At 31.7% G+C, this 13,086-nt stretch overlaps 1 protein-coding gene across 1 annotated transcript; it reads right to left on the bottom strand.

Annotated features, from left to right (window-relative positions):
• On the bottom strand, positions 1 to 1,792 carry DIM1B (Ribosomal RNA adenine dimethylase family protein). Its single transcript, XM_028221191.2, has 2 exons — positions 1,264 to 1,792; positions 1 to 1,161 (listed from the first exon to the last, which is right to left on the bottom strand). Exons 1-2 carry the CDS (start codon positions 1,657 to 1,659, stop codon positions 394 to 396), a joined length of 1,164 nt encoding a protein of 387 aa, XP_028076992.2. The 5' UTR covers positions 1,660 to 1,792; the 3' UTR covers positions 1 to 393.
• Positions 1,793 to 13,086: the final 11,294 nt, after the last annotated feature.

Here is a 13,086-nt window from a genome sequence, read left to right as displayed (position 1 = left end):
TTGAGGTAAGGATCAATAATATAAATAGGAAAGATAACGATAAAATGTTTACAAAGATCAAAATTACTGATATAAAGAGAACAAAACCAATTTTGAGTTTGTTTATAGGAAGTGGTGGTATAATTCTAGTAGTGTTGGTTCAAAATGTCGATCTAGATCGAGGGGACGTGACTTTTAGAGACTACTGCAGCTGGAATTGCAAATTGACTAGAATTTTGACAATGTTGGTGGCAAACACACGCACACTTGGACATAATAAGACTGATTTTACTTCTATGAACCAGGCTATAAGAATCAAAATGAGATAGATAAATTCTTTCATTTTGACTGACAAGGTGGGGCTGAACCATGATTTCAGCTTTTGGACAAAAATTATGCAAACATATAGTATTTCTATGGACTGCAAGAAGCAGCCAATGTTGCATTGCTTGTGTCCCTCAGCTTTGCGTGATCATGAAACCATATTCCAGCTTGATTGAATGAAGAAAGCAAAAGCAGCAACTCCTCATTACATAGCTTTGAAGGCCTCTTATCTTCAAAACCACTGGACCTTAGAACATCAACAATTTTCTCCTTAAACAAATTCATCTCCGTTCCCGAGCAAGAAAAAGAACAGTCCCCTCCATCACTTCCACCTTCTTCGTCTTCTTCCCCTTCATCATCACTACAGTCTTCACTGTAACAATTGATGATATTATCTTCATTAGAGCCAGTTGTTCCACACAATTTATACAGCTCCATCACCTTCCTCTTCTGCTTAAACGTCGCACGTAATGTTTTATTCTTCTTACTAAAGCATGTTCTTGTGAAAGCCCACCACTCGTGAAGATTCACATCAGGAATTTCAGCTTTAGGCCAGATTTTAACGACAGACGAATCAACTTTTGGAATGGGTACAAAGTCTCTCTTGCTTACATCCATAATAAATTTCACATCAGCGACAAGCTTCACATTTACAGCTAAACGGTTGAACTCGGAGTCTCCAGGATTAGCCAATAGCCTTCTTGCAAACTCTTTCTGAAGGAGAAGCGTTGCGCTCCGAAATGGGTTCGACCCAAACACCAACTTAGCCACCAGAGGCGAAGATATTCCATAAGGAATGTTGGCCACAACAACATCAAACCTTGGAAATTCTGTTTTCAACGCATCACCGCATATAACCTGCAATACCCAATTCAAAAATCAGCTCATTCTAAAGACATTCAAGCTCAACCTCGTCATTGAGGAATTTCATCGAACAGTTGATGAGCAATTCAATCTTACAGTAAGTCGGTCCGCAAACCCATTCTCTGCAACGCGACTGTGGAGAATCTCCACCATTCGCTTGTCAATTTCGACCGCTACGACCTTCTGGGCAGCTTCGAGGAGCTTGAGAGTGAGATTTCCTGTGCCGGGTCCGATTTCAAGCACCGTATCGGTCGATTTTATATCAGATTTTCGTATGATGGAGTCGAGAACTCGTGGGTTGGTGAGAATGTGTTGACCCCTGCTTTTCAACAGATGTATGCGACCTTCTTGATTTTCTTTTCTCTTTCGGATATTGTCATCGTCGTCTCTGAAGTTGTAGCGACTCCGACGACTAGGCTTAGAATGAAAAAATCGCAGGCCGAGGATGAGTCTTGAAACGTAGACTGAGATGGGTTTTGGATGGTGAAGCATTTGGTTACTTTGTCTTCTCTGAATTGGTGAGAAAGACAAGCGCTTTGGCCGAGTGGCAGTTCATTGAAAATTTGAATTTCAGTTGGGGGTAAGTTTGGGAATACAGAGCCTTGTTCGGTTTAACTCCCCCCACACAATTTTTTTAAAAAAATTCTAAAATCACATTATCTCTTTCATATCAATCAATTATTTTTTCTCTGACATCTCTCATTATCAATCACTTTTTCTCTCACACATATCTACTTAACTACAATAAATATCAAATTATCTCAAACTCCCATACTTTAAAATTATTTTCAAAATATACAATCAAATAAACCAAAATTTTTTTTTAAGTCTTTCCCGAAATTTTTTTTTTTAAAATTTATTGAGAATTGATGGACTGGGCCGAGAAGCTCATTGGGCCTGTGGAGATTAATTTTTCAGCTGTCATTAGTAGGCATGAAATTTTGGACCGGAGGCCCGTGGCCCAAGCCATCTCATGCACACACCCCTCGGGCTAATACTATGTTTAAATAATTAAAAAAAAAAAAAACACTCGAATAGACGCATAAGTCCAAACCCTGTAGGGCTCGTTTGTTTTTAGAGATAGGTTGGATGAGATTGTAAGTGAAGAGACTGTTAGTAAGGAGACTATAAGTGAGAAGATTAAGAAAAATTGTGTTTGTTTGATGACCAATGGACTAGTACATATTTGTTTTGAGAGATACGAGTGAAATTAATCATATAAAATTTCACAAATACCCTTATTGCATTACTATCAAATTTTGGTTTATACCAACTAATAAATGCATTGAATATTTTAATATAAAAAATACATTTTTTATAAATATTAAAATTATTTTTTAATATTAAAAATTATATTTCATAAATAAATAAATAAATATATATATATATATATTTGGTACTATTTTATTTTTTTAATATATTTTTTTTTATATAAATATTATTATACTATTATATTTTAATATTAAAAATTATTTTTATATTAAATTATTTTGATATAAAGAATGGTGGAGTAAAAAATGGTGGAATAATTAAAAAAAAAATGATAGAGAAAAGATCATATTGATTAAGTAGAGTAAGTAAATTAGGTAGGATAATAGAGGGCAAAATAGTAAATCTCCCTCTAATCCCAAAGGATTGTTTTTCTAATACCATGGTCCTGTTTGGTGTAACTGTTAAAACAGATTATAGATTATAACTTAACAGATTATAGATTATGACACTAATCAGAAGCTATTAATCTGTTTGGTATAGCTGTTGAATTATAGATTTAAGTTGTTAAATAGTGTTTGTTAAATAAGCTGTGAAGTAGCTTTTTTAATTAACTTTTATTTTTTATTATTCACTATTTGTCTACATTTTTCATAAAAAATAATAATAATATTTTATAGTCCATTTGGGTCTTTTTCTATTTTTAAAAAAATAAAAAATAAAAAATTCTAAGAGTATAAGCGTGAATTAACATATCCACAGCAGAAGCTGATAATCAGAAGTAAGGGATGAGTAACTTCTCAGAATCACATTTTTTGACTTAAAATAAGTTGTTAGAATCAGAAACTGTTTGAAATAAATTTAACAAAACAGTTTAAAATAACTTTTTAAAAGTCAGAAATCATAAGTTGACTCAAAAAAACCCTACCAAACACTCCCTATCTCCCATGAGAGACTATTAATCTCATTCATGAAGGCTTATCATAGTTCTAAGATATTATAAATCTCTTCTCTATTTTACAAATAAACACAATATTAATAGACCTTACATTCCAATCCAATCTCATCCCTTATAACCCACAACAAAATAAACCCTTAAGGCCATGGATCGAACTCGGGCTAGGGTTTTGGAAATTGACTTGAGCCAAGCGAGGTAGTAGGGTCCAGATTACTAAATTAGGAGAATGCCATTTCATTAACTTGAATTTGAAATCTCATTTTTGCGGCACCTAAATATCCTTTCATAATCACTTGGTTTACGACTTGAATAATCATGTATGCTAACCAAACATAGCCTTAAAAGTTTGTTTGGAATGTGACTATTTTAATATTTTTTTGATTTTTTATAAAAATATGTGTAAAAAGTAAGGAGAGCGATATGATAAGATGTTTTGGTTTTTTTTGCTATATATTTTAGCTAATAAACCAACATTTCAAACAACACATTATATTTAAAAAACATAAATGATTATAGTTTACAGGTAATAAATGCTTTCTTGCTTAGGTTTAGGTATTAAATATTGGGCAAATTACATATACACCCCTCGAGGTTTGGCTAAATTACAGATGCCCCCTTGAGGTTTGAGAAATTACGAATTCCCCCCTGAATGCTATATTTGCATAAGAAATTAGGGGGTAATTTGTTATGAAATATAAACCTCAGGGGGCAAATTGTTATAAAAATACAAACCTCAGGGGGCGGGATGTAATTTCCGAAACCTCAGGGGGGTATCTGTAATTTAGCCAAACCTCGAGGGGTGTATATGTAATTTGCCCTTAAATATTTGCATTGCTGATTCAACCAACACAGTTTCACTGTTTGACTATAATACTCTTCTTTTTGCATGTAAAGCTATTCAATAGACCACCAAAAAAAAATAGGATTAAACTTCTCCTATATTCACATCTTAAAAATATGTGTAAAAAAATAAAAAAAATAATGTGATAAGATGCTTTGATTTTTTTTACTATATATTTTAGCTAATAAGCCAACATTCCAAACAACACATTATATTAAAAAAAGCATAAACGATTATAGTTTACAAGTAATAAATGCTTTCTTGCTTAGGTTTATGTATTATGTATTGCATGGACGGTCTCCAATGTAGATTTGGAATAGTCTGGTCTAGTTCGGCTCATTGGGCTCACTTTTGGGTGCATTTTTAATAATTTGAACCGTTCATATTTTAGAGTCTGTTGAGTACATTATCCTTGTAAAAAATCACATCAATCGGATAACAGATATTATGTATTCAGATCGCTTTTGTCTAAAAAAATATGGACGGTCAGAAAATTAACAATTTATAAAAAAATAATCTGAATACATAGTATTCGTTATCCGATCGACGTAATTTTTTTATAACAATAATGTACCCAATAAATCTTAAAATATGCATAATTTAAATTATAAAAAAAAATTAAAAAAATGAGCCTAATGAACCGGAATGAATCCTCCAATGACTGGAGGCAAGCCACTGCCATGTATTGCTGATTCAATTAACACAGGTTCACTGTTTGACTATAATACTCTTCTTTTTGCATGTAAAGAAACCACCCCCCCCCCCCCAACTTTTTTTTTATATTCATATCTCAATATAAGAGAATCTGAGAGGCATGTAGAGTCCACCACTTTTTTTATGTTCATATCTCAATATATGAGAATTTGAGAGGCATGTAGAGTCCACCACATATTTTGTTTTGATGATTTAAATTGTTCATATTTTAAGATCCGTTAAATAAAATATTCATGTAAAAATCAGGATAATCGGATATCAGTAACTATATATTTGAATTAAATTTGTATTACAAAAAATAGATAGTTATTGTTAAAATTATATTTGTCGTCTATTTTTTTAAAACAAATATAATTTAAATATATAGTTACTAATATCTAATTATCTTGATTTTTTACATTAATATTTAACTCAATAAATTTAAAAAAAATAAACGATTCAAATCAATAGAATCGATTCTAAAATGAACCTATCAAATTCAAATACACTCTTAAATTGAAATCACAACTGGAAAGAAATCAAATCCAAAAAGATATATATATGTAGTATTATATCAGGGTGGTTGGCCTGTCTTGTGAAGTGGACTAGAGAACTAACCCAACGATAATCGAGGCAACAATTGTTGACAAAAATTGTGATGATGGGTCTTAATTTTTGGCAATGATACAGTTCTTTAAAAATAGAATTTTAATATGAATTCTAGATGTAGTAAAGTTAAAAAAAAGAAAAAAGAAAAAAAAAAGTTTTAGTGATGTGACAAAGTAAAAATAAATAAATTAAAATATCACATCACATAGTAGAACTTATCATTAAGGTTAAGTTTGGCATAACTTAAATAATACAAAAAGTCAAAAAGTCACTATCCTATTTAAGTCACATCATCTTATTTAAATCACATCACCTCTCTAATACATCACATCAAACCCAACCCAAATCCAACCCAAACCCAATCCATATAAGTCAATAAGTCAAAAAATATATTTTTTTAGAACATCCCAAACCAACCCTAAATCTCTCTTTAAAACTCTTTTTTCAGAAGTCCCAAACATTTTTCCTTAATTTTTCGTTTCCTAATTAATGTGACCAAACATTCTCTTTTATCCCTAGCTATGTTGTCCTCTTCGGTAATTTTTCTGTTATAAAGTCCAAAATGTTCTGTTCAAAACAAAAAACTAAAAACTAAAAAAAAAAGGATCCAAAATGTTACTGCCATGCTGACCTAGATCTTGATAAAATGCTCATTCATAAACCAATTTTGTTGGTTAATTTTGATATGAAAAATGATTTGCAAATAAAAATTTTATGCAAAAAAAATTATTAAAAATGGTATGATAGTAACATTTTTAAAATTATAAACTACAATGATGGATATTCTAATTTAAAATGAAATGATCATAAAAGATCAAATTATTTTATGTGAAATTCTATTTGTTTGACCTTAGTCTCTAGACATTAGTAACTTTAAAATTCTACATTGATATAATATGCTTTTACTTTGATTCTTCTACATTGATTTAAGCAAATTAACATATACTAATTGGTTTTGGTGAGAAGAGAATTGACTAGAAGTTATGCCATAATACTACTTACACAAAATAAGCAATCAAGGGCAAACATCTTGGCCCCAAATTTTATAAAGGCCCTCATGGTGATCACATGCCCCAAAAGAAGTGTCCCATGATTGAGTCTTGTAGACCAAGGGATGACATTGTAGGGGCATGCAAAAACTCTAATGAATTGACTTCCCACACTCTTCAAGGGTGTATTCATGAGGTTGGCACCATACTCTTAATTGCTCTTATGTTAGTTGATCATTAGCTTGAACATTCTTGAAACCTTCTTTATTACCTTCTGAATTGGTTGGGTTTGTCTTGAACAAAGTGTGACATTTGAGCTACAAAATGGAACCATTAATCATTCAAGGCGAGTACATTAATTATATTGTAAATCAATTTGTGTTTGTCCTTTTTGTGTGAATGGTGATATATTGTAATTTTTATTTTAATGATTGTAATTGATAGAAGGGAAATAGGGAAATGGAGGTTACATTTGCAGTGGTACCACTTGAATTCAAGCGTCAAGTCTGGTAAAAATATTATAGTTGAAGTTACTATATTCTATGGTTTTGGTTAACCTACCACAAGAATTTAGCTACGCAAAAGAAAATATTATTTATGAAATATTGACTTTTTGTGATGATAATATTGTCGTTGCAAATAATTCCATCCCTAATATTTGAGTAATGTTGTGATGATTAAATTAGATTACAACAATGATACATTCTCTTAAATGAAGAAGCCCTACTGACATATTGTTGGAATGGTTATAAAATTCTGGATAAAATTAGAATTTTTTCCTAAGTTCGGTCTATTTTTTAGGTGGGCCCCGAGTGTCGATTTACTCGGGTCAAAGTGGTAACGCGTTCTATGCCGCGTTGTGATTCACGTGGTATATTTGGTTGCTCAAAACCATTACCGAGTGAATGGGAAATTGAAGCCAAAGTGTGCTCCATGGAAATGGAGTTTTGGTGGAAATTCCTTAAGGTTGTAAATTGGCTTGTCCCACATTGATTTGGTGGGAGGTTTTGAAAGGGTTTATAAGGCTTAGGGTGAGATACTTGGGGTGTGCCCCAAGGGGTACCCAAGTGTTTTAGAGGGAGAGGTTATGGGCAAAATGGGCTAGACCCATTGGACTTAAAAATCACCACACGCGCGCGCCGCCGTCCGGTCGGTCGGTCTGGGCGCGGGTGCGTGGTGTGTGGTTGTGCTTCTAATCTTTTTGGGCCAAAAACATTTGAATTTAATTTTATTTTTTATTAAAATAAAATCCAGAATTCAAATTAAATTAGTTTGGATTTTTTGTTCATCCAAACAGGGCCCTTCCCGGTTTCAAACAGAAATAAACTGTTTTGGAATTAATGCACACCCAAACAGGGCCCTTCCCGTTTTACTATCTGTCTGGAATTAAAACCCAACAGGTATGATACCTGTTCAATTCAAAACCAAGAGCTACATACCTGTTTATTTCAAATCCAAGAGCCACCTTCACATCTATAAATAGGACCACCTTCATTTGATATTTTGCATTCAGAAATTTCGTATTTCACTTCTGTTTTCTATTCTTCATCTTGCTGCATTTTATTTTCAAAAGAAAGAGTGTAAACACTTAGTGTGTTCGTAAGGCAAACAATTAGTAGTGCTGCTATTGTTTGTGGAAAATCATTTCATCCTGGGAGATAGACGTCCGAATTCTGAAAGCACCGTGGAGAGGACGAATCTGTCTTAAGGACACAGTGTTAAACACTGGACTTGATCAGAAATATAATTCGAAGAAATTAAATCAAGTAAGTTATTTAATTACTTTCAGTGTTGTTTTTATTTGTTTATTTATTCAGATTTTAATTTTGTTTTTGTAACAAAATAAAATCTGTTTTTATTTATTTTTTTTTTATTTCGAGTTTGATTTTTGTAATCAAACATATTCTCTCCTTTTCTCTATTTCTTTTATTCTTGTTGTTATTTTGTACACAACAGAATTAAATCCTTTTAAATACAGTGAAGATTGTCCAACACATAGAAAATAAAAAAAAAAAACAAGATACAAATATCACTATCACAATGCGACCTACCCCCAAGTAGAGCTCCGACAGCCCTTTTATTAAAGCTCTAAAACAATTTTGATGGGATTAGTATGTGACGCAATACCACGCATTAGTGTAGCATATAACACTCTTTCATACATTACATGGATGACAAGCAAGGTTCTACATTAGATAACAAATAAATTTGGTATTTTCTCTGTTCCAAAATAATAGTCTCTTTTAGGGAATTCAATGGGCTTGTTTGATTTGTTTTTGGGAGAGTTATTTTTGAAAAAAAATTTGGGAAGAAAGTTTAGAAATTTTTTTGGTTTGTTGGTTGTATATTTTGGGAGAGTTGTTTTTTTTTTTTGAGTTTGGAATGATTTGATATTTTGGGAGAATTTGAGTAGATGTGTGTGAGAGAAATTGAGAAGGAGAGAGAAAAAGTGATTAATTGATGTATAAGAGAGAGAAAGTGATTTTGAAAATTTTTTGAGAAAAACTCAAACCAAACAATTTTTTAGAAATTTTTTTCTAAAACTCATCTCCTAAATGCAAACCAAACATATATTTTTTGGTAGTACAACTATTGCACTTTAAAAAAATTATTTTTCCAAAATTACCCTTTAATAGTATTTTTTGGGGAAATATCAATTGCCATAATTGTACTTTTTGTGTTATTAATGAATTTAAAAGAAGAGCAAAATAAGAAATTAATATTATTTTAGTTCTTGATTTTTGAAAATAGACTAATATTTTGAAACAATGAAAAATGGAATAAATGACTAATATTTTAGGACAGAATGAGTACTAAAAATTAATTATCTTAACTATACTCTAATACTTCTTTTTTTAGATATTGGATGTCGTGGCAAATAGGGTTAAAAATGAGTAGGGTAATAAGTTGTTCAAATTTGATTTGATAATTTAACAAGTTTAAAATTGTGTTTAAGCTTACCTAGTTTATATTACAAGTTTATCTCAAATGAATTTTTAATGATCCAAACACGAGTTGAGCTCGAGTAGTATTTTTTGTATAGTATATTTTAAGTCAAATAGTAGGTTGTTGAAGCTTAATTTAAAAACTTAACTAGTTTAAAAAAGGGATAAATTACAAACATACCCCCTGAGGTTTACTTAAATTACAAATTACCTATTATAGTTCTAAAAATTACATTATGCCCCCCAAAGTTTCTAATTTCATTACAAATAAGTTCTTTTATTAATAAATCATCAAGTTAATTAACAGTTTTTAATAATGTTAAAATTTTATTTTAATTAATAATTCAAATAATTTTATTACTGTATAGGTGAATAGTTAGAAATTTCACTTTTTTAATTAATTCTGTTAAATAAAAAATTCTGACAGAGAAGTATTTGTAATTTTTCAAATCACAGGGGACAATTCGTATTTTAAGCAAATCTCTAGGGGTGTATTTGTAATTTACCCTTAAAAAAGTGTTTAAACTTAACTTATTTACCTAATGAGTTGATCTTAAACGAATTTTTAATAAGTCAAATACAAGGTGAGTTCAAATAACTTAATTTATTTAACAAAATTTTATTTTTATTTTTATTTTTATATGGTGATTCGTTTAACAATTTTAGTGGTAAATAAATAACTTTTTTTATGACATTTATACGTCGTAGTTGCAAAATCATTTTTTTCTAGCAATGTCACAAATTTTACTTCCGTTACGGTCAAGGGGTTGACATTGATGTTTTACTATCAAACATGGATAGGAAATTGGCTTCAACTTTTAACGAAGAATTGTGAAAGATGTTACACAAGAAAGTTGCATTTGGCTTTGACAGCCTAGCCACCCTCTATCTCAATCAACCATACAAGTATCATAAAATGCTAAAATAATTAAAATATCAATACATTTTTGACACATTTTTTTAGAATAAATTACATTGATTTTTTTAAAAATTAAAAATAAAATATAATAAAATTTACAAGTTTAACATAGTTACATTAATTGGTTGAACATTCTTGAAACCTTCTTAATTGGTTGGGTTTGTGGTGAACAAAGTGTGACATTTGAGCTACAAAATGGAACAATTAATCATTCAAGGCGAGTACATTAATCATATTGTAAATCAATTTGTGTTTTGTCCTTTTTGTGTGAATGGTGATATATTGTAATTTTTTATTTTAATGATTGTAATTGATAGAAGGGAAATAGGGAAATGGAAGTTGCATTTGCAGTGGTACCACTTGAATTCAAGCATCAAGTCTAGTGAAAATATTATAGTTGAAGTTACTATGGTTTTGGTTAACCTACCACAAGAATTTAGCTATGCAAAAGAAAATATTATTTATGAAATATTGACTTTTTGTGATGATGACATTGTCGTTGCAAATAATTCTGTCCCTAATATTTGATTAATGTTATGATGATTAAATTATATTACAACAATGATACATCCTCTTAAATGAAGGAGCTCTAATAATATGGAAAAAAAAAAAGAAGACACAAATATCACTATCACAATGAGATCTACCCCCCATTAGAGCACCTAAAGCTCTTTTATTAGAGTTCTAAAACATTTTTGATTGGATTAATATGTGACTTGATATCACGCATTAGTGTGGCATATAACACTTTTTTATACATTACATGGATGACACGTAGTGTTTTACATTAGATAACAAATAAATTTGGTACTTCCTTTAATTCAAAATAATAGTTTCTTTGGAGAAATTTAATTTTTTTTTAGTAGTACAATTATTGTACTTAAAAAAATATTTTTCAAAATTATCCTTTATAGTACAATTTTTGAAAAATATCAATTGTCATAATTGTATTTTTTGTGTTGTTAATGAATTTAAAAGAATAGCAAAATAAGAGATTAATATTATTTTAGTCCTTGATTTTTGAAAAATGACTAATATTTTGAGACAATGAAAAATGAAAAAAGGGACTGTTGGCTTTTTTGGCGTTCGAAGGTTAGTGTTGTAATTTTGAACGTGCCAGCAAGGATCAATTAGTCCTTACAGAAGATTAATTGTCAACCAATTATCAGACGATTGTGTTTCAGTTCTTTCAGCCTCAATGAAGAAGACTTTTACTGGTGGCTTGTTTAGGAGAATTTAGTAAATAATAATTAAATGAAGAACAATTGCAGCATTTCATTAAGCAAAATGAAAAACTTACAATAATCTGATCCAGCCTCGTAGAGGTTTATAGCGACAAGCTATTCGAAAATACTCGTATAAATAAAGTGCAATACAAGAATTTGAAGTGCAGAAATGTAAATAACAAGAAATGTAAAAACTGGAAGGAAAATAAAATAGATAAAAACTGATTTTTTGGATCTGAGTCTAGAGCTCTTTCCGGGGCCTTCTCTGCTATTTATACTTCTCAATGATAATTGTCGAAATGAGCTTCTAACCGTCGAAGCATTCCTCCATAATCGCTAATCATGCTTCCTCACAGTTAGCTCCACTACGCCATGTCTGCAGTTAGGCTTCCCTCCAGATTTTGAATTTGAATTTGAATCTTGTGAGTAACCGTTAGGCCACATCATCTTATATCCCTTGATCATTTCAGTGTTATGCAGACCCATTATTGCCAGTATGAGTTGACATGCGTCTGACTATGGTTGGCAATTTATATTGCCTTCCCAAATTGCCCTTCTCATACCATGTGTTGAATCTGATTGGCTTATACAATTTATACATCCAACATTACCCATCGCACTAATATACCCAATACTTTATGATATTAATGGATCAAAACACTTTACCCACGTCCTAGGACGTACATGGGTTTCACATCTTCTTAGAACTGCAACTGCTTGCATTAAATTCTTTTCCACACCTTGAACATTTCCCATTATTTGAGCATTCGAAAGGACTGATACAGCTCGCATGGCCAAACAAACTTTCTTTGACATGGATCGAGCATACGAGGAGTTGCTAGATAATAATGTTTGCCCTCGAAAGAATTTTCATGCATTTATTAGCCACTCCTATCCATCTTCCTATATTCAAGTCATGGAAGCTTTTGCAAACTATTGACCTTTGGATTACGAACCTATTGTTCATAATTCTCTAGCCCAAAACTTTGCAATCATGGATATTGGAAGCTCTTCTTTTGACCCAAAACTTTCTACGTGGGATGAGGCTGCAGCTTCTTCTTCTTCTTCTTCTAAGACTTCTGGCTGGGCAAGTTGGCCAGAACCTAAGGAATCCAAGCTGAGGGAGCGCATTAATCATCACTTCGTCAAATTCGCTGATCTTCCATCTTTCCCTCCTTTCGTTCGGAGCTCGGTGGTTTACCCATATGTATCCATCAATCGCCGACACAGTTTAGAAGACAACTTACTCATAGCATGGTACACGTCCTCCATGCCTACGAAGATTGTACAAGCCACTCGTCGCCCAGAGGAAGCACAAGGGTACAACCCATCATTCTTAGCCCAGAGGGCAAAATTTTGCTCTTCTGACTGGCTTGACTGCGTAAACAACCCCCAGTTTCCTCCTTCTTTCAAGATGGATCCTTCTCCGCCTCCTCTTCCGCAAAACCCTAATTGGGTGGAAGAACTAAAGCTTACTCTCTTTGAGAATCCATTTATTCCTTCTTATCAACCTCCAACTTTCCCCACTAT

This window comes from Camellia sinensis, chromosome 1 (genome assembly GCF_055761805.1).
Source record: "Camellia sinensis isolate YWXY chromosome 1, ASM5576180v1, whole genome shotgun sequence".
Classification (NCBI taxonomy): Eukaryota; Viridiplantae; Streptophyta; class Magnoliopsida; order Ericales; family Theaceae; genus Camellia; species Camellia sinensis.
This window is presented reverse-complemented; position numbering and strand designations above follow the sequence as displayed.